Source organism: Cibotium barometz, chromosome 58, assembly GCF_041138505.1.
Source record: "Cibotium barometz isolate CiBa-2024 chromosome 58, ASM4113850v1, whole genome shotgun sequence".
Classification (NCBI taxonomy): Eukaryota; Viridiplantae; Streptophyta; class Polypodiopsida; order Cyatheales; family Cibotiaceae; genus Cibotium; species Cibotium barometz.
Genome location: NC_141103.1, coordinates 35,424,591 through 35,450,626, shown reverse-complemented (window position 1 = coordinate 35,450,626; position 26,036 = coordinate 35,424,591). Strand labels below are relative to the sequence as shown.

The following is a 26,036-nucleotide window of genomic DNA, read 5'->3' as shown; positions in this document are numbered from 1 at the left end:
AGGGAAGTCTTCCGAGAAGAAGCCCGACTCCGATCGTGACAAATTGAAGGCCGAGTGGACCTGTAACGATTGTGGCAAGAAAGGCCACTATTGGCGGAAATGTCCTAAGCGGAGTATCTCGAAGAGTGTTGATCTTCAGCTTCAGCTGCAAAGACTCCAGCCTTTGTGCACTTGGAGATTTGGACACAGATGCTTCATCTTCTTCGAGCGCGGAGGTAGTTGGTTTCACCGCCAGGGATATACTCGGGAGTGGATTCTCGATAGTGGTGCTTCCAGGCACATGACTCCTTCTCGAGAGTTTTTACAGGATCTTAAATGGCAGTCATGTCGCATTCTCATTGGCGACAATTCTGCTATACCGATTCATAGTGAGGGCAAGATGGAGATTATTCCTAATGGCAAAGTGGGGAACCATTCCTCTTGTGTTCTTTACGTCCCAGCACTTGGTTTTCATCTATTGTCAAGGCATGAGGTTTGCAAGACTGGCTTCCAGGTGGAGTTTGAGGAGCATTTTGTTGCTATACGGGACAGAGAAACATGCTAGGTTGTATGGGAAGGCGGAGTGGAGAACGGTATCTACAAACTCTCAGCACTCTCCTCTCTGATAGGCACTCAGATCGGTGACTTGTGGCACTTTTGTTTTGGCCACTTGAATGTGGATACGCTGTGGCGGGCTTTCTGGGACCAGTTGGTGGATGGCTTGCCAGATGTTGGCAGCAGGCATGATGCTGTAGTTCTTGCATTCGTGGGGTAAGCAGCACAGGGAATCTTATCCGAAGCAGGCTTCTAGGCGGGCTTCGAAACCTTTGGAGTTGGTACACACTGACTTGTGTGGATCTATGCAGACCCCATCCTTGGGAGGTAGATTCACATGGATTTATTTCCTTTCCTTGAAGGACCAAGCCTTTGCTCGGTTCAAGGAGTGGCATGTTATGGTGGAGAAAGAGTCTGGATTGCAGATAAAGACTCTTCGGGCTAACAAAGGAGGAGAGTTATCTTCTAATGCGTTTGTGTAGTTTTGTGCGGAACATGGCATCAAGCGGGAGTTGGCCAATACAGGTTCGCCTTCAGAGAATGGAGTGGTTGAGCGTAAGAACCGGACTGTGGTGGAGATGGCGAGAACGATGCTAGAGCATTGTGATCTTCCTCGTCCACTTTGGGGAGAGGCTATGGCTACGGCTGTCCATATCCTCAACCGATCTCCGACGACTTCAGTACGAAAGATGACTATGCCTCTGTTGTGGGTGTGCCTGCCCATTTTAGCCCATTTTTCCTCACTTTCCATACTATTTTCCCACTTTTTGCTAGCTATGGGAGGGCTGTTGGCTGTGCCTATTGCTGGCCGACTGGACTGGTGCTACCCAACTTCTTCCTCAGTGCTGACCGACTGCCTTTCTCCTGGCCGATTGACTTGTTTGCTTGTCGTGAGCATCTCTGGCTGCTGTCGGTTGTTTTTGGGCTGGCCGACCAGCAGCCTGGGGCCGTATATATTGGCCCTGCCCCCCACACTTCTCTTGTATCATTCCGGGATGGACATCCAGAAGACATTGACAGTTGTACATTGATTTGTCTCATAGGTCGGGTTCGACCTCTAGTAGACGTTAATACAGCTCTCTCTCTCTCTTTCTTTCTTTCTCTCTTTTCCATGACGAGTTTCCATGGACAGTTTTGTATCACCCCAGTGAGATAGCTATATTTATGTTTTCATTCTGTTTTATTTTCCATTCCATGATGAGATATGCCATGGACATTACTGTACCACTTTGGTCTCATAGGCCCATTGGGTCTTTAGTAGACGCTTAATATATCTTTCTTTCTTTCTTTCTCTCTCTCTCTCTTTTCTGCGTTTTGCTCTCTACAGCAGTTGTCTTCATTTTCGTAGTCCATTTTGACAGCATGGCCTCCCTTTCTTGCTTGTGTTTGAGTATCATTTGCTCTCGATCGAGCTCTCGTTGGTGCTCCCGAGCTGCGAAGTCAGCTTGATGCCGGTCTTCTTCAAGCCTTCGTTCAGCTTCCTCATAGTCCCATTTGCCTGCTTTTTCTTGTTGCTTTCTTGCTTTTGCTTCACGTTTTTCTTCCCGCTGTCTGGCCCCATCTTCTCGTCTTTGTTATTCCATCTGAAAGAAGAGAGATGAAGTCGAAGTAGCTGGTGGAATGGGTTTTGCTACGGTAGCCTCCAAGAGTTGGAGATGCTCCATGAGAAGTTGGTTTAGTGCTCGGAGTATTTGTTTTATAGAATGACTGACTTTGGGCTGTAGAGAAGCCAAGCGCAAGACCTTCGGAAGACCAAGAGTTGGGCTGACTATACACTGTTGTAGAAGCACCAATGATGATCAACCTCAAAGCCAATGCACTCTTCCAAGGGGCTTTAGGAAGGCTGCAAACTGTGGTTGAGAAAGGGGCTGAATTGGGACTGTTCTAGGCATAAGAATATGCAAGGTGAATGCCTGAATATGCTGTGTTTTCCCTCACCCGGGAAGATGGAGAAAACAATAATGAAATTGGATGCTGAAATCTGCTGTAGGGATGAGAAACGCAGATGGACTGAAGCGTTTCTTCCTTATGCTGATGATGATGCGTTTTCTGCTAACTGAACGCTTGTATGCTCCAAGCGATGATGATGCGATTGCTGAATGCTGAGATGGGCTGAGGGAGATGCAACACTTGCTATTTATATGGGAGTAGGTGGCTGGTTGGCTGGCTACAAAGCTGGCCGACTGGCTAATAAATGCTACATGACTTGAATAAAGTGTATATGCTGATTTTAATGGTAATAAGCTGGCCAGCTTACCATTAAATGCTGCCATCTAAATGATAATAATGGATAAATGGTGAAATAACAATCTAAGGCTTACGCAAGGGTTCACATGCACGACTGCTACAGATGTGAAAGAGTTCAAGGATTGGAACCAAGGAGCTAGAAAAGTTATGTATTGGCTCTCCATCAGTATACAGGACACCATGATTGGGCACATATAGGATGCCAAGTCCCCCGAGGAGGCATGGGACACCTTGGTAAAACTCTATGAAACGAATACCAAGGCACGAAAGATACAGTTGAAGAGAATGAACTTCATACTGTGGAGAAAAAGAGTATTGTCTCTGAATGACTATGCATTGAAGATAAAGGGTGGCTTCTTTCTTAGAGATGGCCACTCATGGTCTAGGACTCATGGCAAACTTGATAGCCATCCTCGTTCCATGCAACTTGTCCTGTTCCATCCAACTTGTCCTCCTTGTTTGTACAAAGGGGAGCCATTGTTAGAAGTCATCTCCTGTCTAGTTTTATACACCAGGGCCACTCCCCGTATTTTTCCCCTATTTTTTTCCATTTTTCTGAGGCTTGGGAGGGCTGCCAGATGATGCCAGGAGCACTCCAGTGTTGGCCGAGTGGATGTTCATCGGTCGTGGGCTACAGGGCTGCTGGCCGACTGGTTTTCATCAGTCGTGGGCATCTGTATGCTGGCCGACTGCATTTATGCAGTCGTGGGACCTTTTCTTCAGTCGCGGGCACTCTTTTTGCTGGCCGACTGTCCTCTAGGGAGGTATATATAGGACCCTAGCCCCCATACCTTAGTTGTATCATTTCTCGGGATCTTCTTGTGTATATAGAGCAGAGTTATACGCCTACTTCTCTCTCTCTCTCTTGTGCTGTTTTTCTGCCTGCGTTTTTGCTCTTGTGTTCCCAGATCCGGTCATCATCTCCGCTGCGTATTCTGACATGGTATCAGAGGCCTAGGCTCTAGATAGGTCTTGGGATTTGTGTGAGCAAGAGGGGGACTGTTTTGTGGCTGATTGGTGGACTGTTTTGGACTGTTCGGGAAGAGGAGAAGCAAGAGGAAGGCGGGCTGATTTGCTGGACAGCCACTTGCAGGTTATAGTTCTTCTTTGTTCCCACCCACCCACCCCTTTCAGAGTACATCCCCGCAATGGCAGATCTGTTTGAGATGGCCGAGAGACATGTGAAGATCCCGACACTCCCCACGTTCCCGGTGGACTGTCAGTTGGACGGGAGCAACTATGGCATATGGAAGGTCATGATGGAATCTGTTCTGGAGTCTTACGACCGCCGATTTCGTCGTTGTTGGTGTTCCACGGCCGGAAGTAGAGGAAGGGGAGTTACCGTCGATCCGAAAGGACCGGGAGGCCTAGACACAGATGTGGGATCGTGTCAACGCCAGGGTCTGTTTGTTTATTTTCCTCAACTGCACACCGCAGGTAATCAATCATGTAAAGTATATGACGCTGGCCAGAGGTATATGGCAGCATTTGGCCTCACGTTACAACAGGGTATCGCCCATGAAGAGGATTTCCTTGGAAGTACAAATGCGGGTTATGAGCCCTGCAAAGTCGTCGATGATGCGGGAGAATATTAACAAGCTGCAGGCTCTTCAGCAGGAAGTTCTTCAGGTTGGGAAAGAGATATTGTCAGAGGACATGGCCATCACGCTGCTGTCACATTTGCCCTCTTCGTACTCAGCATTTTACTCCTCTTTGATTACCAGTGGTTGGCAGGCTCAGCACCGTCACGTGGGAGGAGCTTGTGCCCATGGTCCTGGACCAGGAGGAACGATTCACGAACCCTCCTCAGGGTGGAGGTTCGGAGGCCTTTACTGGCCAACGGTCGAAAGGCCGTAACTCGGGCAAAGAGAAGGCTTCATCGGAGAAGTCTTCTGAGAAGAAGTCCGACGTTGACCGCGAGAAACTGAAGGCAGAGAGGACCTGTAATGATTGTGGCGAGAAAGGCCACTATTGGAGGCAGTGTCCCAAGCGGAAGACCGAGAAGGGTGAAGATTCCTTAGCAGCAATCATGAAGACTCCGGCTTTTGTGCACCTGGAGGTGATGGACACCGATGTTTCATTTTCTTCAGGCAGGGAGGAGATTGGAGGACTCTCCGCAACGGATACTCAGGAGTGGATTCTCGATAGTGGTGCTTCCAGGCACATGACTCCTTCCCATTCCGGTTTACAGGATCTCTGCAGGCTTTCTGGTCATATTCTTACTGGGGATACGTCCACTATCCCAGTTCACAGTGAGGGCAGGATGGAGATAGTTCCCGATGGTAGAGGGGGGAAGCATTCCTCCCAGGTGTTGTATGTTCCGGCACTTGGTTTTCATCTGTTGTCAGTGCATTAGGTTTGCAAGACTGGCGTACGGGTGGAGTTTGATGAGCATTTTGTTGCTCTCCGGGACAAAGCAACAGGCCAAGTGGTTTGGGAAGGCGGAGTGGAGAATGGAGTTTACAGGCTTTCAGCACTCTCTCTCCCAGGTCCTCAGGATTGTGATGAGTGGCAGTCTCGTAATGGCCACTCAAGTGTGGATACGTTGCAGGTACAGGCTTTCCGGGATGAGATGGTGGATAGCTTACCAGTAGATGGTAGCAGTTGGCAGGAACTTTCCAGTACTGATGTTGGTAGTTCTTGTGTTCGTGAGTCAGAGGAAGCTGAACAGGTCACTTATGCTCTGATGTCTCGTAGTGTTCGGGACATAGAACTTCCAGTAGTTGAGGATGTTCTTTCCACGGGGACCTTTCGGAAAGCCAGGCAGGTGGTAGGTGCTTACTTGCAGAAGGAGGTGGTTTCTCCAGGCTTTGTGGTTCCGGATTCAGAGGGGGTGGTTGACAGGTTTCATCGGGTTTCCAGGACTTGTTTGTGCACCGTAACAGGTGTTGATCCTTGTGAGCAGTGTGATGTCTCGGTGACTCAGAAGCTGTATGGTTCATTGATCTGGTTGATGGACACCAGATTGGACAGAGGGGGTGGTTGACAGGTTTCATCAGGTTTCCAGGACCTGTTTGTGCACCGTAACAGGTGTTGATCCTTGTGAGCAGTGTGATGTCTCGGTGACTCAGAAGCTGTATGGTTCATTGATCTGGTTGATGGACGGGAGCTTCCTGATGAGGCAATTGAGCTCTTGATTGTAGATGTCTCTTTGGGAGGCAGGATTGCGTTTCCTGTGGTTTCTGCGGCATGCGAAGGATCATGGACTCTTGTACACAGGAGGGGGATTGTTGGATGGAGTCCGACTCCACGGTTGGAGTGATTCGGTTTGGGGAGGAGATCCGGACACGAGGAGATCTACTTATGGCCCAGGAGCAGTTTTACAGAGCAGCAGGAGGTTACATTGCAGGTTTGGGCTTCCACTGGAGGAACCCATGGTCATCCAGAGGCACTTTGTTCGTGAACAGATCGTTGCTGATAACATGTTGCTAGAGTTGTGTTCGATGGAGGTCAGTACGGTGGACCTCTTCACGAAGTCGCTCTCTCAGGACTTGCTCGGGCGGCACCCCAGCTCCCTGTGGTTGGTTTCACAGCCAGGAGCTGAGAGGGGGTGTTAGAAGTCATCTCCTGTCTAGTTTTATACACCAGGGCCTTTGTTGTGGGTGTGCCCGCCCTTATCAGGTGTTTTATCATTTTTCCTCACTCCCCGTATTTTTCCCCTATTTTTTTTCCATTTTTCTGAGGCTTGGGAGGGCTGGTAGATGATGCCAGAAGCACTCCAGTGCTGGCCGACTGGATGTTCATCAGTCGTGGGCTACAGGGCTGCTGGCCGACTGCATTTATGCAGTCGTGGGACCTTTTCTTCAGTCGTGGGCACTCTTTTTGCTGGCCGACTGCCCTCTAGGGAGGTATATATAGGACCCCAGCCCCCATACCTTAGTTGTATCATTTCTCGGGATCTTCTTGTGTATATAGAGCAGAGTTACACGCCTACTTCTCTCTCTCTCTTGTGCTGTTTTTCTGCCTGCGTTTTTGCTCTTGTGTTCCCAGATCTGGTCATTATCTCCGCTGCGTATTTATCCACAGCAGCAAAGTACGCCTTAAAAAATGCAAATCTCAGCATTCCAAGACTTCTCGTGAGCACTTTCCAATGGGGCAAGGCATGAGGACCAATCAGCCCCCTCTGAAAACTGAGGTAGATAAGGGGCTGGACAGCAGCAAAACAGTCCACCAAAACGCATCGGAAAGACCCAACCCAAGGGAGGGGACGCCGGGGAAGTACGGCTCTCTAGGCCGCTTGTTGGGCTGCACCACACGCGAATAGACCACGTCGAGAAGCTGTCCTGACTGTAAAAACAGCCACTGCAGAAATTGCTTAGAAAAAGCAAAACGCAACCACCTTGGACTTGCACCTTGTCGCCTTGCAGGGGTTGCATGGGCAAGAGCACCACCAGGAGAAAAAACGTTGATGTGAAGAGGCAATCGGAGAAGAAAATGCAGGTTCAGCAGAAAACGCAGTCAACAGAGGAGAAAATGCAGCCACCTACTGAATCCAGAAACGCATGAGAGAGAAGGGGTCCAAAAACGAAGATGATGGCAGCCAGGACCTAGACGTCTGATACCATGTTGAAGTTTGTTGGAGTATGCATAGGCGGAAGCATAGACAAAGAAAGAGAGAGGAGAGAGAGCAATTGTTGACAAGATCTCTCCTCTTGTTGTGCACAGCTTGAGAGAAGGCTATTTGCTGTTTTTTTTAAACAGCCCTCTTGCTTCAGAGGAGGTTTATTTTGGGAGGACAGGGCTGTTGGAGATTTCTTTGCTACCGTTTCTTCTCCACACTCTTACGCACTGCAGCGGTGGTGCTTACCAGGTTGTCAGTGGACTACTTGAGTTAGAGGAGGATTATTTGTCAGTAGACATGGCTTCCAGAGATTTCTCTACAGTTGTTCCTTCTCCAAATTCTACCCCAGGGCCTTCTAGGCCTGAATCCTACTTTCTCTCCTGTACTGAGGCACTTAGATTCATCAGATTCTGGAGCATTTGTGTTGTGCCGACACTTCCCCATTTTCTCGGATTCTCAGAGTGCTATTGCTCTAGCTTAGAATCCTGTGATACGGGGACGATCCAAGGATACTGAAGTGCATTATCATTTTGTATGTGAGTGGATCGAGTTGGGACTTCTTCGGCTGGCCTACTGTTCAATGTGGATGATCTCTTCACCAAACCACTTCCGAGAGCTACTTTGGAGGTGTTACTTCGACGTGCTGGTATTGGGCCGCCCCTCTGGCGCGCTGAAGAGTAGGTGTTGGAATATATCATCTCCAGGGGGTCTACATACACCTTTTTATGCTTGTACTGGTCATTTTATGAGACCCTGCATTGGCATGTTCAGCAAATATTATTTAGGCATTTTTAAAACCACTTTCAAGGCATTTTATAGCATTTTATGCTACTAGACAGCTGTCGGCCTGCAGCATTGGCCTGCGACCAGCTCCCTGGAGGGATATATAAGGGTGCTCACCCTTGCCCTCACTTTTCATCTCATTCTTGCATATCCGCTGGAGGTCATTGGCTGAAGCAACAGTCTCTTATGCTTGTAAGCACCTATGGGCTTCCCTTGTGCTCATTTTCAGCAATAATCAACTATTTCAAGCCTTCTACAGTTTGTGCTTTGGGCCTACAACTTGTGATGCTCTTTCTTTCACTCATGGGGTTGCCATCTTTATGGATTGGCGTGGACCCTAAACTGAAACATGACTCTATAAGCCTCTTGATGGAAGATGTGGTTATGGTGAGGGCATGTCAGAGGCAACCCTATAAGGATGTTAGATTGGGAACGTTGGAGCAGAGTATGGACAGCAGGTTTGAGTGAGAATCAATATGGACAAGCAGGGTTTAACTGTTTACCGGCCTAATGGAAGCTGTAGACGATAACAACTGCTCTATCTTCCTTCTCAAGCTAAAAAGCAACCCTATAAGATGTTAGACTGGGAACTTTGGAGCAGAGTATGGACAGCAGGTTTGAGTGAGAATCAGTATGGACAAGCAGGGTTTAACTGTTTACCGGCCTAATGGAAGCCGTAGACGATAACAACTGCTCTATCTTCCTTCTCAAGCTAAAGAGCAACCCTATAAGGATGTTAGACTGGGAACGTTGGAGCAGAGTATAGACAGCAGGTTTGAGTGAGAATCAGTATGGACAAGCAGGGTTTAACTGCTTACCGGCCTTATGGAAGCTAAAGAGCAAGCTCAGCAGTACAACTGCTCTATCTTCCTTCTCAAGCTAAAGAGAAACCCTATAAGGATGTTAGACTGGGAACGTTGGAGCAGAGTATGGACAGCAGGTTTGAGTGAGAATCAGTATGGACAAGCAGGGTTTAACTGTTTACCGGCCTTATGGAAGCTAAAGAGCAAGCTCAGCAGTACAACTGCTCTATCTTCCTTCTCAAGCTAAAGAGCAAGCTCAGCAGTACAAAGAAGTTTGTAACTAATGATTAAAGTTTATTCTTCCTTCAGCTTGGATAATAATCTTGCACCACTTTTTCCTCACGGAATCTTGACCTTGGAGCTGTAATTGGCTTAATTTGTGGTTGTAATTTTAGATATCTTGCATGTTTACTATGCTCTTCCTTATTGCTGATAAGATATCATCTAAAAAACCACCTCAAGTTCAGCCAATGCTAGCGTCATGAAGAGTCTACTCATTTGGAGAGACTTGGGTGAAAGAGTCGTGCAAGCTTTATTATCCAAGCTGAAGCAGGGATACATTCCAATGATTAGTTACAGCTTTCTCTGTATCGCTGAGATTGCTGTCTAGGTTGAGAGGGAAGACAGAACAGTGGTTTGTGTTTAGAATCGACTGTAAATGCTTTTGATGCTAATGATGTAATTACTGTGTTTGTTGTCATTTCTCTCTAATTAACATTGTTTTTTTTGGGGTGTGTTTAAGCTATGTGCCATTTATCACTTTTGGTATCAACGTACTTGCTGTTTTTGTGGACTTGGATTTTTCTTGCATAAGCACTGTAACGATTGTATGCTCAGTTAATTTATAAGGCTTTGGCATTTTCTTTCATTTCGCAGGTGCAATTCGCCATTCTTTACAAGATAAGTTGAGCAAAGTGATTGGAACGTCCACTTCATCAAGAGGACGTCCTGATGAAATTCGTCTAAAGATTCGTTCAAGCACAGGTCAAATTGCTTTGTCCTTCCTATCTCTTCACGAACTCAAATCAAGGCGATATTTTTCCAATGTATGCAACTCCATACAAGCCTTTTTTTTTGGGGGAGGGGTGTGGGATGTGGCCATAGTGACTGATTAAGATGCCCCAAAATCTGATGTGGTATGCTTTCATGCAGCTCCTCCTCTAAAGCTGATTGATCTGCCTGGTCTTGATCAGCGAGCATCTGAAGATACCATGGTCAGTAACACTTGAAACGTTCTTGACTTTGGTTTGACAACTTATATGTGTCTCTTTCTTAATTCGATGGTGCAAGGAAGACCTTCCTCCCCCCTTCACCTTCACTTTAAAAGAAAAAATTGTATGCATAACTGAGGTGCATCGTCTCAACTATCCAATGTCATCTTTGGTGTATAAGATGGTGACTGTTTGTGAGGTGCGAAAGATATGAAGTTGACGCATATTCGAAGACAAGACGGTGCCTCTTTGTAGGCTTGCCACTGCATTAAGCAGTCTGCGTGTCTGCGTGTATGTGAGGAACACATAATTTCTTGGAAGGGTGTCCATTTACGGGGCAGCAGGTTGACCCCATGGGGTAAGTCAACCTGATAGACTAGCATGTTCTTGCTAGTCAGCTGGCTGTAAGAGCACATTGCAGCCGGTCACTTGGGGGGTTCTGCAGGAACCCATCTTCCCTTCCTGTACCAAAAAAGGCCAGTTACAATTGATATTGATATCTTTCAACTTATTGATGTTATCCTAGTGCATACTGTTGAATCTTTTGCCATCTTTCCTTCCTCTATAGGGCTCACATAAGGGCTTGTTGGATCAGTGCATTGGGACATAGCCTCAGTATGCTGACATGCATCAAGGGAATGATTGATACATAAAGGCTGCAATAACATCGCTGAGTGCAATTGTTGCTTGTGCATGGGACTGATTAATCAGCTGTCCAGGTGGAGGCCATAATATGCAAGCATCTGCTAATCAATTAGGCTTCTCATCCCCTTTGTTAAGGTGCCTATGGGCCCCTTTGGGTATCACCCTTGGTGGTTTTGTAGCTCCTGGTGCTGTTTGCTTCTTGGTGCCTACTAGCATTTCTTACTCAACTGTTGGGGCTTGCTATGCCTTCTGCTGCTGCCTGTGACTACTGGCCACCTCTTCATTGAAGAGTTCACAATCTTTTTCTTGGTATTCTAGCATGGACGCTTGTGGATGGGTAGCTGGTTCTCGTTTGCAAGCTGGCCTCTGGTGTTTCAAGGACAAATCAAAACAAAATGAGTGACCAAAAAGCATAAAAAAATTGCACATAGCTAATGATAAACATAGCGTTCGATGATAGATTTGCAGCAGTGACTTGTGTGTTTACATGGTGCTTCAGACAGGTAGAGAGATGGAGAAGAGAGAGAGAGAGAGAGAAAGAAAGAAAGAAAGAAAGATTTTATTAACGTCTTCCAAAAGACCGAACTCGGCCTATGAGACAAATCGGAGTACATGTATGGGGTATCCTCTGTCATCCCAACAAAATGAAAAAGTACTGAATAAAAAAGCTGAATTTGGGTGTGTAGGGGATGGAGCTCTATTACTAGGAGAATGCAAAGCTATATGCATGGAGTATACAATCATGATATGCAACCTAGCTAGCTCCATCCTGTACCATACTGGGGGTATAAAATGGTATACATCAGTGAAGGGGGTGTCCACAGCTCCCTGAAGAACATGCCTGGGTGTGCTCTGAAGCGAGCCAGTCGCTCCTCACCCTCTCTGTGAAACTGAGCTCTGATCTCTGTCATCTCTCTCTGGTATAGGCGTGGTGTCCGAAAGCCAGGTGTCCTCTGTCTCCTGCGGGCTCTAAGTGTCTTTGCTCTCTGGAGAGTAATTCCCTGCCGTGTAGGGGCTGGGAGGGGTATGGATCTCTGAAAAAATGTAGTAATCTGTGTCTGTCGCCCCCCCTCTGGAGCTGTCTGAGCCTGTAATAATGTCTCTCTGTGGCGCTGTATGTCTAGAATGTATCTCCCCAGTATGCGCTGGTCTGCTGCCTCAAAGATCTGGCGTAGGGAATGTGGCTCTCTGAATAAAATGGGATATCTCTCTCTGATGGCTGTATATGCTCTGCATCTGCATACATAATGCTCCTCACTCTCCACCTCCTCTCTGCACAATCTGCATACCCTCTCCTCTCGGGGGATCCGTGCTGCTCTGCCAGTCTCAATCTCCAATCGGTGTGATGAAACTCTGAGCTGACCAATAGCCACTCGGGAGCCGTGTGGTAAAAAGCCCTCCATGTATCTAGGCCTCTCTATAAATCCATCATCAGTGATACTCATGAAGTGATCTCTGTAGTATAGCATCTTCGGTGGAAGAGGCTGTGTAGGCGATATCCATGTCTCTCGTGTATAGAGCTGCCATAGATCCTGTCTCAATACTCTGTTCCTCTCACTATGAGAGAGACGGATATGTGGTGCATCCCTGTCATACTGGAATGGTGGTAGATGATCCATGTCTAGGCCATGCTGTGAGAACCAATGTGTGACCTGTGCATACCATGATCCTCTGTCTCCTGCCTCAGCCAACTGTCTAGATGCCTGAAAAGCTCTGTATGATAATCTGTCCTGTGGCATCTCTCTGAATCTGTCTAGCAGGCATATAGTCTGAAATATGGCCTCTACCATCATAGGAGGCGCAGCAAACTCTGCTCGGATAATGTCATGAGGTACTGACGGTTTGCTGCGTATCATGCGTGCCATCATGAGGGCCTGTGGTCTCTCTATCTGTGTCCACCAATGGGTAGCAAGGCCTGGCGCCCATACTGCTGCTCCATACATCAATGCCGGTGTGACTAATGTGTCAAATAGCCACCCCTTCGTCCGGGGCTCCTGAAAATGCGCCTGGTGGCACTGTCTCTCTAGCATAGCCAATGCTGCATATCCCCGTGTCAATCTAGCTCTGGCTGCTGAACCCATGGTAAAGCGTGTGGCTGCTGCAGAGAAGGTAACCCCTAGGTACACGTATGATGTCACCACCTCCACCTGGCATCCTGCGAGAGTGAATGTCAGCTGACTCCTGCCCTGTCTCGATGTATGAAAGACCATAACCTTGGTTTTCCCAAGGTTCACAGTAAGACCCCTCTGTGTGCAGAAATCATGGAGTGCATGTAGATGCTGCTGTAGACCACCGGGGGACTCAGACACTAATACAATATCATCAGCATAGAGCATAATATGTACTGAGGTACCTGCTAAATCAACTCCATCTCCGCCTCCCCGTGTAATGAAGTGTCATGTGCATCACAGATGCCATGGACATTTCTAGGGCTAGATCCAGAAGAGGCAAGCAGATAAAGACTAGGAACCAGTAGAAGTTGGACATGGAGCAAGATTTGGAGCAGAGCATGGATCAGAAGTGTGTCGGCTGCATGTAGGATGACATCAGCAACACCAGTGGGCTGTCGGCTGCAGGACAGAGGGGTGCTGGCTGAAGGCGCATCAAGAGACTCAAGTCGGCAGCATTTAATGGATTTAATGATTTATGAACTGGCCGACCAGCAGTCGGCCAGTTTCTCATGCACTCCAAGGGGCTATAAATAGCACCCTTGCTCTTTGTATTAGCGATTCCACCCACTAGGGGTGTGAGTCAGTAGGAGGGTCCCATAGGGGGCCAGAATTAGGGTTTATCACCTTTTCAAGAGGGCAGCCCAGTGCTGCAAAGATCTGTACCTTTTTTGTACATAGTATATACTGAAATTCCAGCACTTCTCACTCTCTCTCTCTACTCTCTCTCTACCTGCGTTTTTGCATCATGGTGCGTTTTTGCATCAGGAGGTCTTCAAGAGTGTTTAGGGCTGAAAGAAGACTACCAATGTAACGCGCGGAAGCTCTGGGTAGTCTTCTTTCAGCCCTAAACACTCTTGAAGACCTCCTGATGCAAAAACGCACCTTGATGCAAAAACGCAGGTAGAGAGAGAGTAGAGAGAGAGAGAGTGAGAAGTGCTGGAATTTCAATATATACTATGTACAAAAAAAGGTACAAATCTGTACAGCACTTGGCTGCCCACTTGAAAAGGTGATAAACCCTAATTCTGGCCCCCTATGGGACCCTCCTACTGACTCACACCCCTAGTGGGTGGAATGACTCAAACATTGAGCAAAGGGGCTATTTATAGCCCCTTGGATTAAATGATGAACTGGCCGACTGCTGGTCGGCCAGTTACAGCTTCATTAAATGCCCTTAAATGCAGCCGACTGGATGTACTTGTTGTCCTGGCTGCGCCTGCTGCTGCCACTCCTCCTGGCCTTGCTGATGTCAGCCGACATGTCTTCTGGTACAGCCGACAGCTCCTAAACTCAGCCGACTGCTCCCTGGTGCTTCTCCAAGTCCAACCTGTCCACTACTGCATCTTGTGCTCCACAGTCTGACTCTATCTGGTTCCTAGTCTTTATCTGCTTGCCTCTTCTGGATCTAGCCCTAGAAATGTCCATGGCATCTGTGATGCACATGACATGAAGTCAGCCACCTCATCAATGTATAACCCAAATAGCGTGGGGGAAAGTGGGCATCCTTGCTTCACACCAATGGTGCTAGCAATAGTCTCGGACATACCTCCTGGACATCTGACTCGCCCAAAAACCTGCTCATATAATGCATAGATGCCCCATGTCATATCTGCTGGTATGCCAAGAGACTGCAGGCGTTGAAAGAGCCTCTCTCGTGGTACTGTGTCAAATGCCTTGCGGAAATCCACAAAGCAGCAATAGAGCTTTCTCTTCCTCACTCTGGCCTGATCAATCATACATCTCAAAGTGAATACATGGTCAGTGGTAGAGAAAGCTCTCCTGAAGCCTGCCTGCCCTGATGAGCGTAAACCTGCTCGCTCAGCATATAAGCTAAGCTCCTGCTCCAGCACTGCACCATAGAGTTTGGCCAGCACGTGGCCAACCATAACTGTCCTGTAGTTGCTCGGATCGAGCATATCCCCTGTTTTGTGAATCGGCACAATGGTGTGCATCGTCCACTCCGCAGGCAAACCCTCTGCTAGTGCCCTGTTAAACAGGTGTGCAAGAAAAGGAGCTAAAGAATCTACTGCATATATGAGATGCTCACCCTGCAGGCCCATATGGTCGGCGGCCCGTCCATGCTGTAGGCGGCGGATAGCTTCCTGTAACATCGAGTGGGTAAAGAAGCTAGCTGTGGTAGGTCGAGGCTCTTGTGGCTGAGGTATAGGTGGCTGCTGTGGGGCATGGTATAGACCCTCTGCATATGTGTGCCATGTCTGTGGGTCTGCAATAGGTGTCGGGGTCCGGGGCTCTCTGAAGTGCCGCCATGAGACAGGGCTATCTCTACTCATGAAGAAATGAAGAGAGAGAGAGAGAGAGAGAGAGAGAGAGAGAGAGAGTGTGTGGGAGCACAACATGGAGAGAGTGATTGCACAACTCAAACGATGCTCATATGAATATGAAGAACCACCCCAGTACATGCTTTTATAGGCCATCAAGTTAATTGTAAAATGGCCGGTGTGAACACCCTCTTAGGTGTGAATGCCCCTTATTTAGGTCTGGATCAAAAGATAAGGTTTGCTAATCAATTAGGCTTCTCATCCCCTTTGTTAAGGTGCCTATGGGCCCCTTTGGGCATCACCCTTGGTGGTTTGTAGCTCCTGGTGCTGTTTGCTTCTTGGTGCCTACTAGCATTTCTGACTCAACTGTTGGGGACTGCTGGCCACCTCTTCATGTTCACAATCTTTTTCTTGGTATGCTAGCATGGACGCTTGCGGATGGGTAGCTGGTTCTCGTTTGCAAGTTGGCCGCTGGTGTTTCAAGGACAAATCAAAACAAAATGATTGACCAAAAAGCATAAACAATTTGTACGTAGCTAATGTTTAACATAGTGTTTGATGATAGATTTGCAGCAGTGACTTGTGTGTTTACATGGTGCTTCAGACAGGTAGAGAGATGGAGGAGAAAGAGTGAGTGAGAGAAATGAAATGAAATGTTATATTAACGTCTTCAAAAGGCCATAATGACCTATGAGACCAAAAAGTTACATCATGGTGGACCTGATACAATGTCTGGATAAAAAACCAAAAAATGAAAAATAAAGATAATACTACTGGCACCTAGAAAATGAAACTGGAACTGGAAGGTAAACAGAAACCCTTATAGGGTGTGAATATAGTGAGGGGGGGGGGTACGCTATGGAGGTGAGTGGAGTACAGTGAGGGGATACAATATCATGTGGGACGGGGGGGTACACTATGGAGGTGCCTCCATCTCATAATATGTGCCGCATCGGACGTTGGCGGATCTCCTCAATATCCTCTGTGGTCAGCACCCTGACTAGGTGTCCCGCATGTCTCGCAAGAATAATCCGAATCCGCCGCTGCAACCTCCGTCTATGCTGGGATGCCCTCCTCCGTAGTCGTGGGCGTCTGGACCACCCAAGCTCAATCGCACAATCAATCAGTGTACCGCTGGTGTAGGCGGTATCCATGTCCTACTGCTGCTGTGGTCCATCTGGCGTAGTGATGGCTGGACTAAAGAAGTCTGTAATGTGCCTCTGAGTCTGGCTCTCTGTGCGCCTATGCATGCTATCTCTATATCTCCGCAGCTCAAGAGAGAGAGAGAGAGAGAGAGAGAGAGAGAGAGAGAGAGAGAGAGCGTGGGAGCACAACATGGAGAGAGTGATTGCACAACTCAAACGATGCTCATATGAATATGAAGAACCACCCCAGTACATGCTTTTATAGGCCATCAAGTCAATTGTAAAATGGCCGGTGTGAACACCCTCTTAGGTTTGAACGCCCCTTATTTAGGTCTGGATCAAAAGATAAGGCTTGATGACTAAACTCTGAAATATCCGATACAACCGCCCCCCCCCTCCCCCCCCCCCCACTCCCCCTTGGGGGGGGGACACTTTCAATAGTCCCTGAACTCCAACACTAACAGAGAAACAAGACGTGTTCCCCACTTTAGACTTAGAGGCCAATAAGCATGGCTCAGAGGCCAATGAGCTTGGCACAAAAGGCTTAGAGGCTTTAGAGGCTCAATAAGCATGGCTCAAAGGCTTAAAAGTATGGTCTTGGCGAAAGACTCAGATGTCAAGTCCTGCTTCGGAGACAGAAGATAGCCTACATCAGCCAACTAAAACAAACCTCCCTCGCTTTAAGCGGAGGTAAAAAGGGTATGAAGGAGCATTACAAAATGAAACCATAACCAAAATAAGCATTCGGATTTTGGGGGACTACGTGGGCAGAGAACCCTTGACTCAAACATAATGGGAACTAGAAGGCCTTCCTCTTTAAGAGAAAGATTCTCCATTGCCGGTGCATTGGTAATGGTGAATGCCTTTTCTCCTCCATTTCAGAACTCTAGCACAAACTCCAAGTAACACAAGAGGCAACATAGAGGGCTACCCACAACCTTTCTCTCGCCCAACCCACAGCCCAAGATTTCCAGCAAAGAGCCATAACCACGAGAGAGGCCCTAAACACAACCACTCTCAACTTCAAGCGCTACTGTGAGATAATAGAGGAGACCCTCGACCAAAAGGAGGCGTAGTTGGAAGTTGCAGAAGCAAGAGCCGCACCCCCACCCCCCACACCCACTGGCCCCTCCTCCACTGCCATCGAGAAGAAGGTCAATGCCTTAATGGACACCGCAACCAAACTCCCTCTCCTCGCCATCCCTCCCGAGAGCTCCTACCAACTTCTCAACCTCCATTACAGGACCGTTCGCCTCAACTTGCTTCAACATGACATCTTCATCGACGAACCCTTCTCCCGCACCACATATGCCTATATCCTCACCGAGCTCCCACTCCACAACATCACCCTCCTGGCTCAATTCTTCTTCCAGGGCCTTATTTCCTTCACCCACCCCCACTTCTTCTTCTTCAATCACTAGGTTTGCATTGCATGCTCCTTTGCCATTTTTTTGAAGCACTTTTCTTTTGTGTGACCAAGCCTGTTGCAATAACTTCACCTGATTGGCTTCCCCCCTTTCTTGCCTTTCCATTTGACTGCCATAGCACTATCTAAATCAAATATCTGTGTACCTTGCTCCTTAAGACGATGGTCTTCTTCTATTAACACTGAAAGCATATCATCAAAGGGTGTTAAGATCTCTGAAAACTTGGAGATTCTCTCTATGCTGGATAGAAGAACAGCCTTTTTATCTTCTTCTTCAACATTTACTCCTAGGCTGGAGAGTTGCTTGTTAGTAGTCTTGTTGAAGTCCACATGATGAACAAGATGGTCGAACAATGCAAGCACTAAAACCCAATGCTGCACCCAAGGCTGAGAACAAGATTCTTTGTGAGACCTTTGAGGACGTGAAAGGAAAGCTTGGGATGAGAGTGATGACCTTGTCATTACGTTCTTGCCAAATTCGAATTTTCTTAGCCCCCTCGCTGTTGCTAGGTTTCTTGTCAGTGCCATTGACCGGAACCACAAGTTGTCCCTCATCAGATAGAGACGAAGCTTCGTCTGCCATGGAGAGAAATTGTTGCCACTAAACCTCTCTGTGCCGAAGCTCCCTTTAGGCTCTCCATTTTACTAAAAGGAGCCAAACTTTTGCAAAGAGAAAAAAAATGTCACACTAATATGGAGGGGAGAGTTTATTACAGCCATGGTTGTAAAGCTTTCAACGTTAATGGAGAGCTGGTAACATGGGTGACGGCGTCAAAATGCAGCCAAGGTGGAGCTACTGGGGAGAAAAGTAAAAGGCATGGAACTGGCGTAGCAGAGGCCATGTAGCAGCCATGCGAGCAGCACAAGAAGATGGTGTCTAGTAGGGGTGCTGGAGTGGAATACATAGAGAAGGAGCTGGAGTAGCAGGGTTGCAGTAAACACATGCAGGGAGGGTGGTGTAGAGTGTTTGTCACATGCACTCTGCACTGTAGTGCATGGTGGCAAGATGGCTCATCATCATTAGTGCAACATTGTACATTATTACCTTTTAGGATGATAATTGTCGTACGCCGTGACCCCATTGTAATCCTCAGTCCAGGATGAGTCAGACATGAGCTACGTAGGTCATTCTCAGCCTTAGACAGTCAGCCAGTCAGTCCAAGTCCCTTTACCCACTTGAAGAGATGCATTCATGCATGTAGAGTCAATAGAAGCCTTAGAGTTTGCATCAGGACATGTGTGCATTTATGCATAGCATTCATTCCATATGCGTGTAGGCCTTCTAGACCATTGCAAAAGCCTTCAGATATCATCTAGCAGCCATCAGAATTTATCTAGTATTATTCCCATAATTTACAGCATTTATTGGGAATTTTTACATAATTTAGATATTTTTGCCTGGACAAGTGCAGTTTGCCAGCTCTGTAGCCAGCCGACCAGCATCTCAAGTCCATATAAATAGCTGAGCATATCATCCATTCATTTTTCTTAAGAAGGTAACATGGATTCTAGTCCTATGGTTTAGTTGAGTAAATGGATTGTTATCTTGGTTAAATTAAGGTACATGTACAACTTCTCCCTGCCTTGACACTGCCCCGTTGTGCTTGTGTAGCCGGACGGCGGAGACGTTAGTAAAGCCCGGAGTTGGCCCATGGTATCCCTCATACCATTGGAAGAATGAGGTTCGCCAATTGAGGCGAGTGATTGTGATGCTGCATAGTTCTGAGGGTCCAAGCTAGTGCGGTGAATTAGCCCACCCTAGTGCACAGACATCCCTCTAAGGGGCGGGAGGATCGAGCGACGGAGCCTGCGAGGGTGATAGGCCGGCTTGAGTCCTCTCATATCATATTCAGCATTGAAGCACTCAACGCTTGGAGCCTTCAGCACAAGGAGCATAAGCGATTGCAGAATTCAGCACCTCATTCTTAAGTGTTTTCCTCATCAGCATCTAGGAGCATCAACGCTTGAGCAATTCAGCCTCCATTCAGTAAAACGCAGCATCTACAACATTCAGCATTCAGTACCCCTTGTGTTTTCAGCATTCATACAATTTTCAGCACCCTCATATGCATCGTTTTGCTACAGCCACTTGGTGAAGGTTAAACTCAGCATTCATACTCATTTTCACCATTCATACATAGTCTAGAACAGTCCCAATCAGCCCCTTCTCTCAACCTCAGATATGCAACCTTCCTACATCCATTGGGAAGAGTGCATAGGCTTGAGATTGGTCGTCATTGGTGTTTCTACAGCTGTGTAGAGTTCAGCCCGACTCTTGGTTCTAAGATCTTGCATTCCGTCCACCGTGACTCTCTTCAAAGAAATAAAGCAAATACTATTCCGGTAACAAGATAGGGGGCCCTTCAGTGGGTAATTCGGGACCCCATACGGTGTATAATTTCTCTCTCTCTCTCTCTCTCTCTCTCTCTCTCTCTCCCCCTCTCTCTCTCAAGTCTCTCAAGTCTCTCTCTCTCTCTCTCTCTCTCTCTCTCTCAAGTCTCTTAAAGTTTGAAGTCTTAAAGTGGATTGCTAAACTCGCGAAACTCAAGATACAGAAGACGGTGTGAGCATTTGTGTGACAGGATCCTCAAATTACGAATACTTCCGTTGCATGTTACAGCGTTGAAGGTGGTGGAGAGCTAGCGGAGATGGTTGAGAGGCAGATGGCTATCAAACGATAATGATGGTGACAAGCCGAAGAAAGCGTATGATGGTTACATTTGAAGAAAAAGCACAGAGTTGGCTCACGTTGGAATGTAGAGGTTAACACATCATATTGCTGGTGATGATGATGCTTCATAGCATAAAGATGCAAACATGAATGCAGATATGAAGCAATGAAAAATTAATGCAGCTATGATACCATGTTGTTTTTACATGGTGCTTCAAATAGGTAGAAATGAAATGAAATGTTATATTAACGTCTTCAAAAGGCCATAATGACCTATGAGACCAAAAAGTTACATCATGAGAGAGAGAGAGAGAGAGAGAGAGAGAGAGAGAGAGAGAGGGAGCACAAGATGGAGAGAGTGATTGCACAATGCAAATGATGCTCATATGAATATGAAGAACCACCCTAGTACATGCTTCTGATGTAGAGCTAAATAAGGGGCGTTCACACCTAAGAGGGTGTTCACACCATTAAACTCCAAAATATCCAACAGTGACATCTTCTTTGCATTTATAAATATTGGTAATATTTGTATGCCAAGGTTTGTCCAAAATTATATTTGTATAATAGGGTTTGCCCAAATTATATTTGTATGGCAGGCTTTGCCCAAAATTAGAATATCACAGGCCGCCATCTTATTTGTGTATGAATATCTAACAGATGATATGAGTCTCAAAATGGATCTCTTAAACATTTTCACAATCTGCAATGCCAGGGGAGGCATGGGAGAGGTTTACAGGTTGCTGACCTAGAAGTGTGCTAGAGTGTAAAGTATCTACTGAATTAAAACACCATCTATAAACGAAAGGGGCAACTGAACATGGAAAACTTAATCAATCATGAAATCAGAAAATACACATGCATGCCAGATAAAACAAGATGCCAAAGCTGCACAGTACACCACACTAGGGACCAGAAGATGGGCTGACCCCCCCTCTTTATGGTTAGATTACCAAAAAGGAGTCTGCTTCCAATACAACTTTGCGGGTGCCCAGGGTTCACCACTGGCTGCACCTGTTTCTTCCAATACAATATGAAAACAAGAAAAACATCACAATATCTGAATTTGCTGACAATTTCAGCACAAGTGAGCATTCCCGGCATCAAGCACATGCAGGACAACTATGGACAGCCCATAGCACTCCCACATCAGCCTGGGACAACTCAACATCATCATCTTCCTCCTGTCTGGCTCATAAAGCAAGTTGACCAGCCCTCAGTAGTCACAGAAGAAAGCGACCAGCAGTTGTGCACAAGCTTGTAAACCTCCGGTCGGAAGAAAAACTGTCTAGAAGCCCACGAGCAGCTCTTCTTCCCTGTTTTTAACCTCTGTCCAGCCTCTATTCAAGCTGTAAATCCACCGGCCATCAGTGGAGAATATGCAGAAGGAGTCGGCCAGCTTCTCCCATGCATTCGGTGAACTTCAGTCGCAATGGATGGCTGTAGAAACTTGCCAACAGGCTGAAAACCAGCCGACCAGCCCTCATGCACTCCTGAAAAGCATGCGTCCCCCTCCAATCTGGAGTTTTTTTTCAATAATAGAGGCTTCCCCGCTGAAAATAGCCCACACGTGTGCTTTTTGGGTCCAGAAAGGGGCGCCTACATGAAGGGAGTCCAAATAATGTCAAGTGCCCGGTCTTTGGCCGCCACGTGTATTAAATAAGTCCTGCTCAATGTGTACTCACTTATAAGTTGTCCGGTCACTTATGAGCGAGTGTGAACTTGCATCCATAATTATTAACATGTGAACTCATAAAGCTGTAAATTGAGTTTTTGGGAATACTTACCACCTGCAAAACACATGTAGACCACTTGTCAGTCCCAAACAGGTGTGCACATACACGTCCACAGGGTGCACAGGCGTCCCCGGTCCCATGGACAACACAGGTAGAAATTCTCAGGCATTGTCCAGGCAAACAAGACAAGTCATCCAAAGATAAAATCAAAGTCATGCACACACATGAGTGCAATTATATTGGAAGAAACACCCATCTGCTAAGTTGTATCCGATAAAATGTCCAGGGCTCATGATCCTTCTGGAACCTTCCCAAAACATAAATACACAAGATCTCAAGGATAGCTAGTCCTAGAGACTTTCATCATGTCAGGCTCCATGTCCATACATGTACACCAACCATGTCAAGCCCCACAAGCCACACATGTACTATCATGTCAAGCTACACCAGCCATACATGTACTGTCATGTCAGGCTCCATATGCCACACAGACACACCATGTCCGGCTACACCAGCCATACATGTATGTCATGTCTTGAAATCTTTGTACATAAATTAGTATGTTCAGACAAACTGTCGAAAGTAAATGCATGAAAGCAAGATGTTGCTGAGAAAAGATGATTTTAAGCAGTTTCTTGATTAGGGCATTTGTAGAATTGCAGTGGCCGCCATGCATGTGCATTTCTTACTTATCAAGCTGTTTTTGCAGGTTAATGAGTATGCAGAAAACAGTGATGCCATCCTGCTGGTAGTTGTGCAGGCAGCCCAAGCCCCGGAAATTTCTAGTTCTCGTGCTCTTCGATTGGCTCATGACTTTGACCCAGATGGTAGGTGGTATTGCAAGTATTTTAATTCTGAACTTTTATTGAGAGCAATGACTTTGGGGAGCATGACCTTTCTAACATTCTTGGTGCAGGCTCGAGAACGGTTGGAGTGATCAGTAAAGTTGACCAAGCGTCATCTGATCCAAGAAGCTTGGCAGCTGTTCAAGCTCTCCTTGTAGGCCAAGGGCCATCTATTACGCTAGATGTACCATGGGTGGCCTTGATTGGTCAATCAGTCTCCATTGCTGCTGCTCATGCTGGTTCTGTTGGAGCTGATAACTCACTGGAAACAGCTTGGAGGGCCGAAATGGAAAGTTTGAAGTCAATTCTTAGTAGCGCTCCACAATCTAAGCTAGGAAGGAATGCTCTGATGGATACACTTGCACGGCAAATTCGAAAACGGCTGAAACTGCGTTTACCTAGCATTTTATCAGGGTAAGTAAATAAAAAAATAAATCAAAACTCGACAACCATTTTGAGGATGTTTTATTTTGGAATTGAGATGGGAAGTATTATGAGATTATAATTTGGCGCTCAAGCCAGGGTTTAGTAACGTGTTTAAACAACCTAGTTGTCGATGTGAAAGTTGATTCATGAACTTTTTATTATTAATTAAAAAGTTTTCTCCATCAATATAGCACCACATTGATTGCTTTAACATTGATTGCCATCACAATTGTCAACAAAAATTGTGTTATATGCAATTTCAATAGCATCTGGTTACAGATCTTTTGATGGAGATTAGGAAATTGAAGTCAAGTATAAGTCCCTACTGTGCAGTATTAGGCATTTTCTTTTCTTTCCAGGCTTGAGGGACGCACTCAACTTGTTGGGGAGGAATTGGTAATGTTGGGAGAGCAGTTGGTACAAACGTCTGAGGGCACTCGTGCAATCTCCTTGGAGCTTTGTCGAGAATTTGAGGACAAGTTTCTCCAACATATAAACACAGGAGAGGTGTGGTGTATTGCGTGTTCACTATATTTTTGAGATATAATGACTTGATAGGACCTAGAGTCTTTAAAGATGGTAGAAAAGCTACATATCTGAATCCGTTTATTCTCATGAATGACTTTATTAGTTAAGATTGCATACAATATGCATGGATATTTTGAAACTTTCTAAGCTGTAGAAATTTGGATTTGGTTTCTGCAGATTTTTTTAAAACCTTATGTCCTCGATGAATGTTCATGCAGGGAGGAAGCTGGAGGATGGTTTCAAGTTTTGAGGGATCCCTTCCGAATAGGATCAAGACGCTTCCTTTAAATGAGCTATTTGAGTTGAGCAGTGTCAAGAAGGTGCTGAAATTTTCCCTCTTTCATTTAAGATGTATTTAACAGTTATGAGATGTATCCAATTATGGAAGTCATGTGTCCTCTTTGTACCAATTAGGATTGCTTGAGTATGAAGAATTTTTTGCTTATGATCTTTGCCTGCCTAGTGCTACCTGTGAGAACAAACCGCAGACATACCATTTGTTTTGCTAAAGATGTTGATCCCAGTCTATGGTTTCAGGTTGTTCTGGAAGCAGATGGGTATCAACCATACTTGATTTCCCCAGAAAGGGGTTTGAGAGCTCTTGTTCGCAAGGTTTTGGAATTGGCAAAAGAGCCTTCTCGGCAGTGTGTTGATGAGGTGAGTGGCTCTGAAAACCACTTAGCCATTTAATGGTGGTCACTTTAATTATTCTTCCTTGAGATGGATGGTTAGTTTGAATCTTTAAGGGGGGAATGTAAAATAAACTTGGAAAAAAAATGCGTCACCAATGTTTGAGACGAGAAAGGCTCATTCTTCTTTTGAAACTCGAAGTAGTAGGTAAACGTAGGTTAACTTATTTTAATATTTATGATGCATGTAGCCTAGGCTAAAACAACTGAGCATGTGGATCATTCTTGGTGTCAAGATCTTTGTTTTCATTGGATGCTTGTCTTGCTAGTGTGTGTAATGATAATGTTGACTTTTTGTTGATTTGGTGGCTCATGCAATGCTTCCTTTGAAAATGCATATGCTTGTTGACATTGACATGGCTTTGCGCAGATTTGCCACTCGCATGCAGGCTGTTATTTTGGAATATGGTAAATGGTTTTTGGGAGAAGAAAGACATGCAGATCAAGTCCATACAAAACCCTTTGAAAGACAGGTTGCTCATCCAAAGGATTTTTAAGGGCTTACATGTTTTCAGGACCCTACAGAGCATTCATAGAGTCAAGAATTTGGATGATTGTTGGATTGACAATACACAACAATTAGGAAGGGAAGTTTATGGTTACTTCAGTAACCTTTTTGCTGCCCCCAATGAATCAACTCGAAGAATTATGGATGCACGGCACCAGTTGCTTTGCAATGTAAATAGAATTCTCTCTTGTTAGCAGGCATCTGATTTAGAGGTTGAATTCACCATGGATGAATTACAACATGCATTGCACGATTTGGACAGATGGAAATCCCCAAGCTGGGATGGGCTCACAGTAGAATTTTTTCTCGCTTTCTGGAATATGTTGAAATTTGAGTTGCTTTTCATGATCAATTGTTGTTGGCATTCAGGCAGACTTCCTTCTTCTTGGAAAGAGGGATTGGTTTGTTTACTTCCCAAAAAACATCTCTCTGAAAGTTACCAGATTGGAGACTGTCAAATCCCCACGGATTTCCTCGTAGAGCGATCTTGAAACACCACTCGAAACCTGCAAAACAAAGCCAAACAACGTGAAGGGGATGTAGGCCTGACTCACCACCCAACCGTGACAGCCGTGGGCAAAACCCACAAGTCTTGGCTGTTCCCACTGAGCCACGAGCTGAGCTAACTAGCAAGACGCACCAACCAATCTCTATCCCGTGACGTCCCATACTGCCACGTAGCTACCCTCGTGGGCCTCGAGAGACTGCTGCCAACCTCGGCTACATGAAGCAGGTGCACGTTTGCACTAGATCCAGGCTCCTGATTGTAGAGCTCTCGCAAAGACTCGCTAGATTCTATGAACAACTGGCTAACCTTGGCCACCCTTT

General features: G+C 46.3%; 1 protein-coding gene across 3 annotated transcripts in view; it reads left to right on the top strand.

Annotated features, from left to right (window-relative positions):
• The window catches only part of LOC147606216 (dynamin-2A-like), a 117,588-nt gene that overhangs the window by 15,730 nt on the left and 75,822 nt on the right, over nt 1-26,036 (top strand). For 2 of the 3 annotated variants that reach the window (XR_015265102.1, XM_086792965.1), the window contains exons 4-10: nt 9,805-9,912; nt 10,081-10,142; nt 22,922-23,039; nt 23,129-23,471; nt 23,843-23,990; nt 24,230-24,331; nt 24,549-24,668. Coding sequence is in view for 2 of the 3 variants with exons in the window: in XM_086792965.1 (XP_086649091.1) it covers nt 9,805-9,912; nt 10,081-10,142; nt 22,922-23,039; nt 23,129-23,471; nt 23,843-23,990; nt 24,230-24,331; nt 24,549-24,668 (1,001 nt within the window). In the remaining variant the exon portion in view is untranslated. Of the gene's footprint in view, nt 1-9,804; nt 9,975-10,080; nt 10,143-22,921; nt 23,040-23,128; nt 23,472-23,842; nt 23,991-24,229; nt 24,332-24,548; nt 24,669-26,036 lie in introns of all 3 variants that reach the window. The other variant, XM_086792966.1, reaches the window with a different exon arrangement.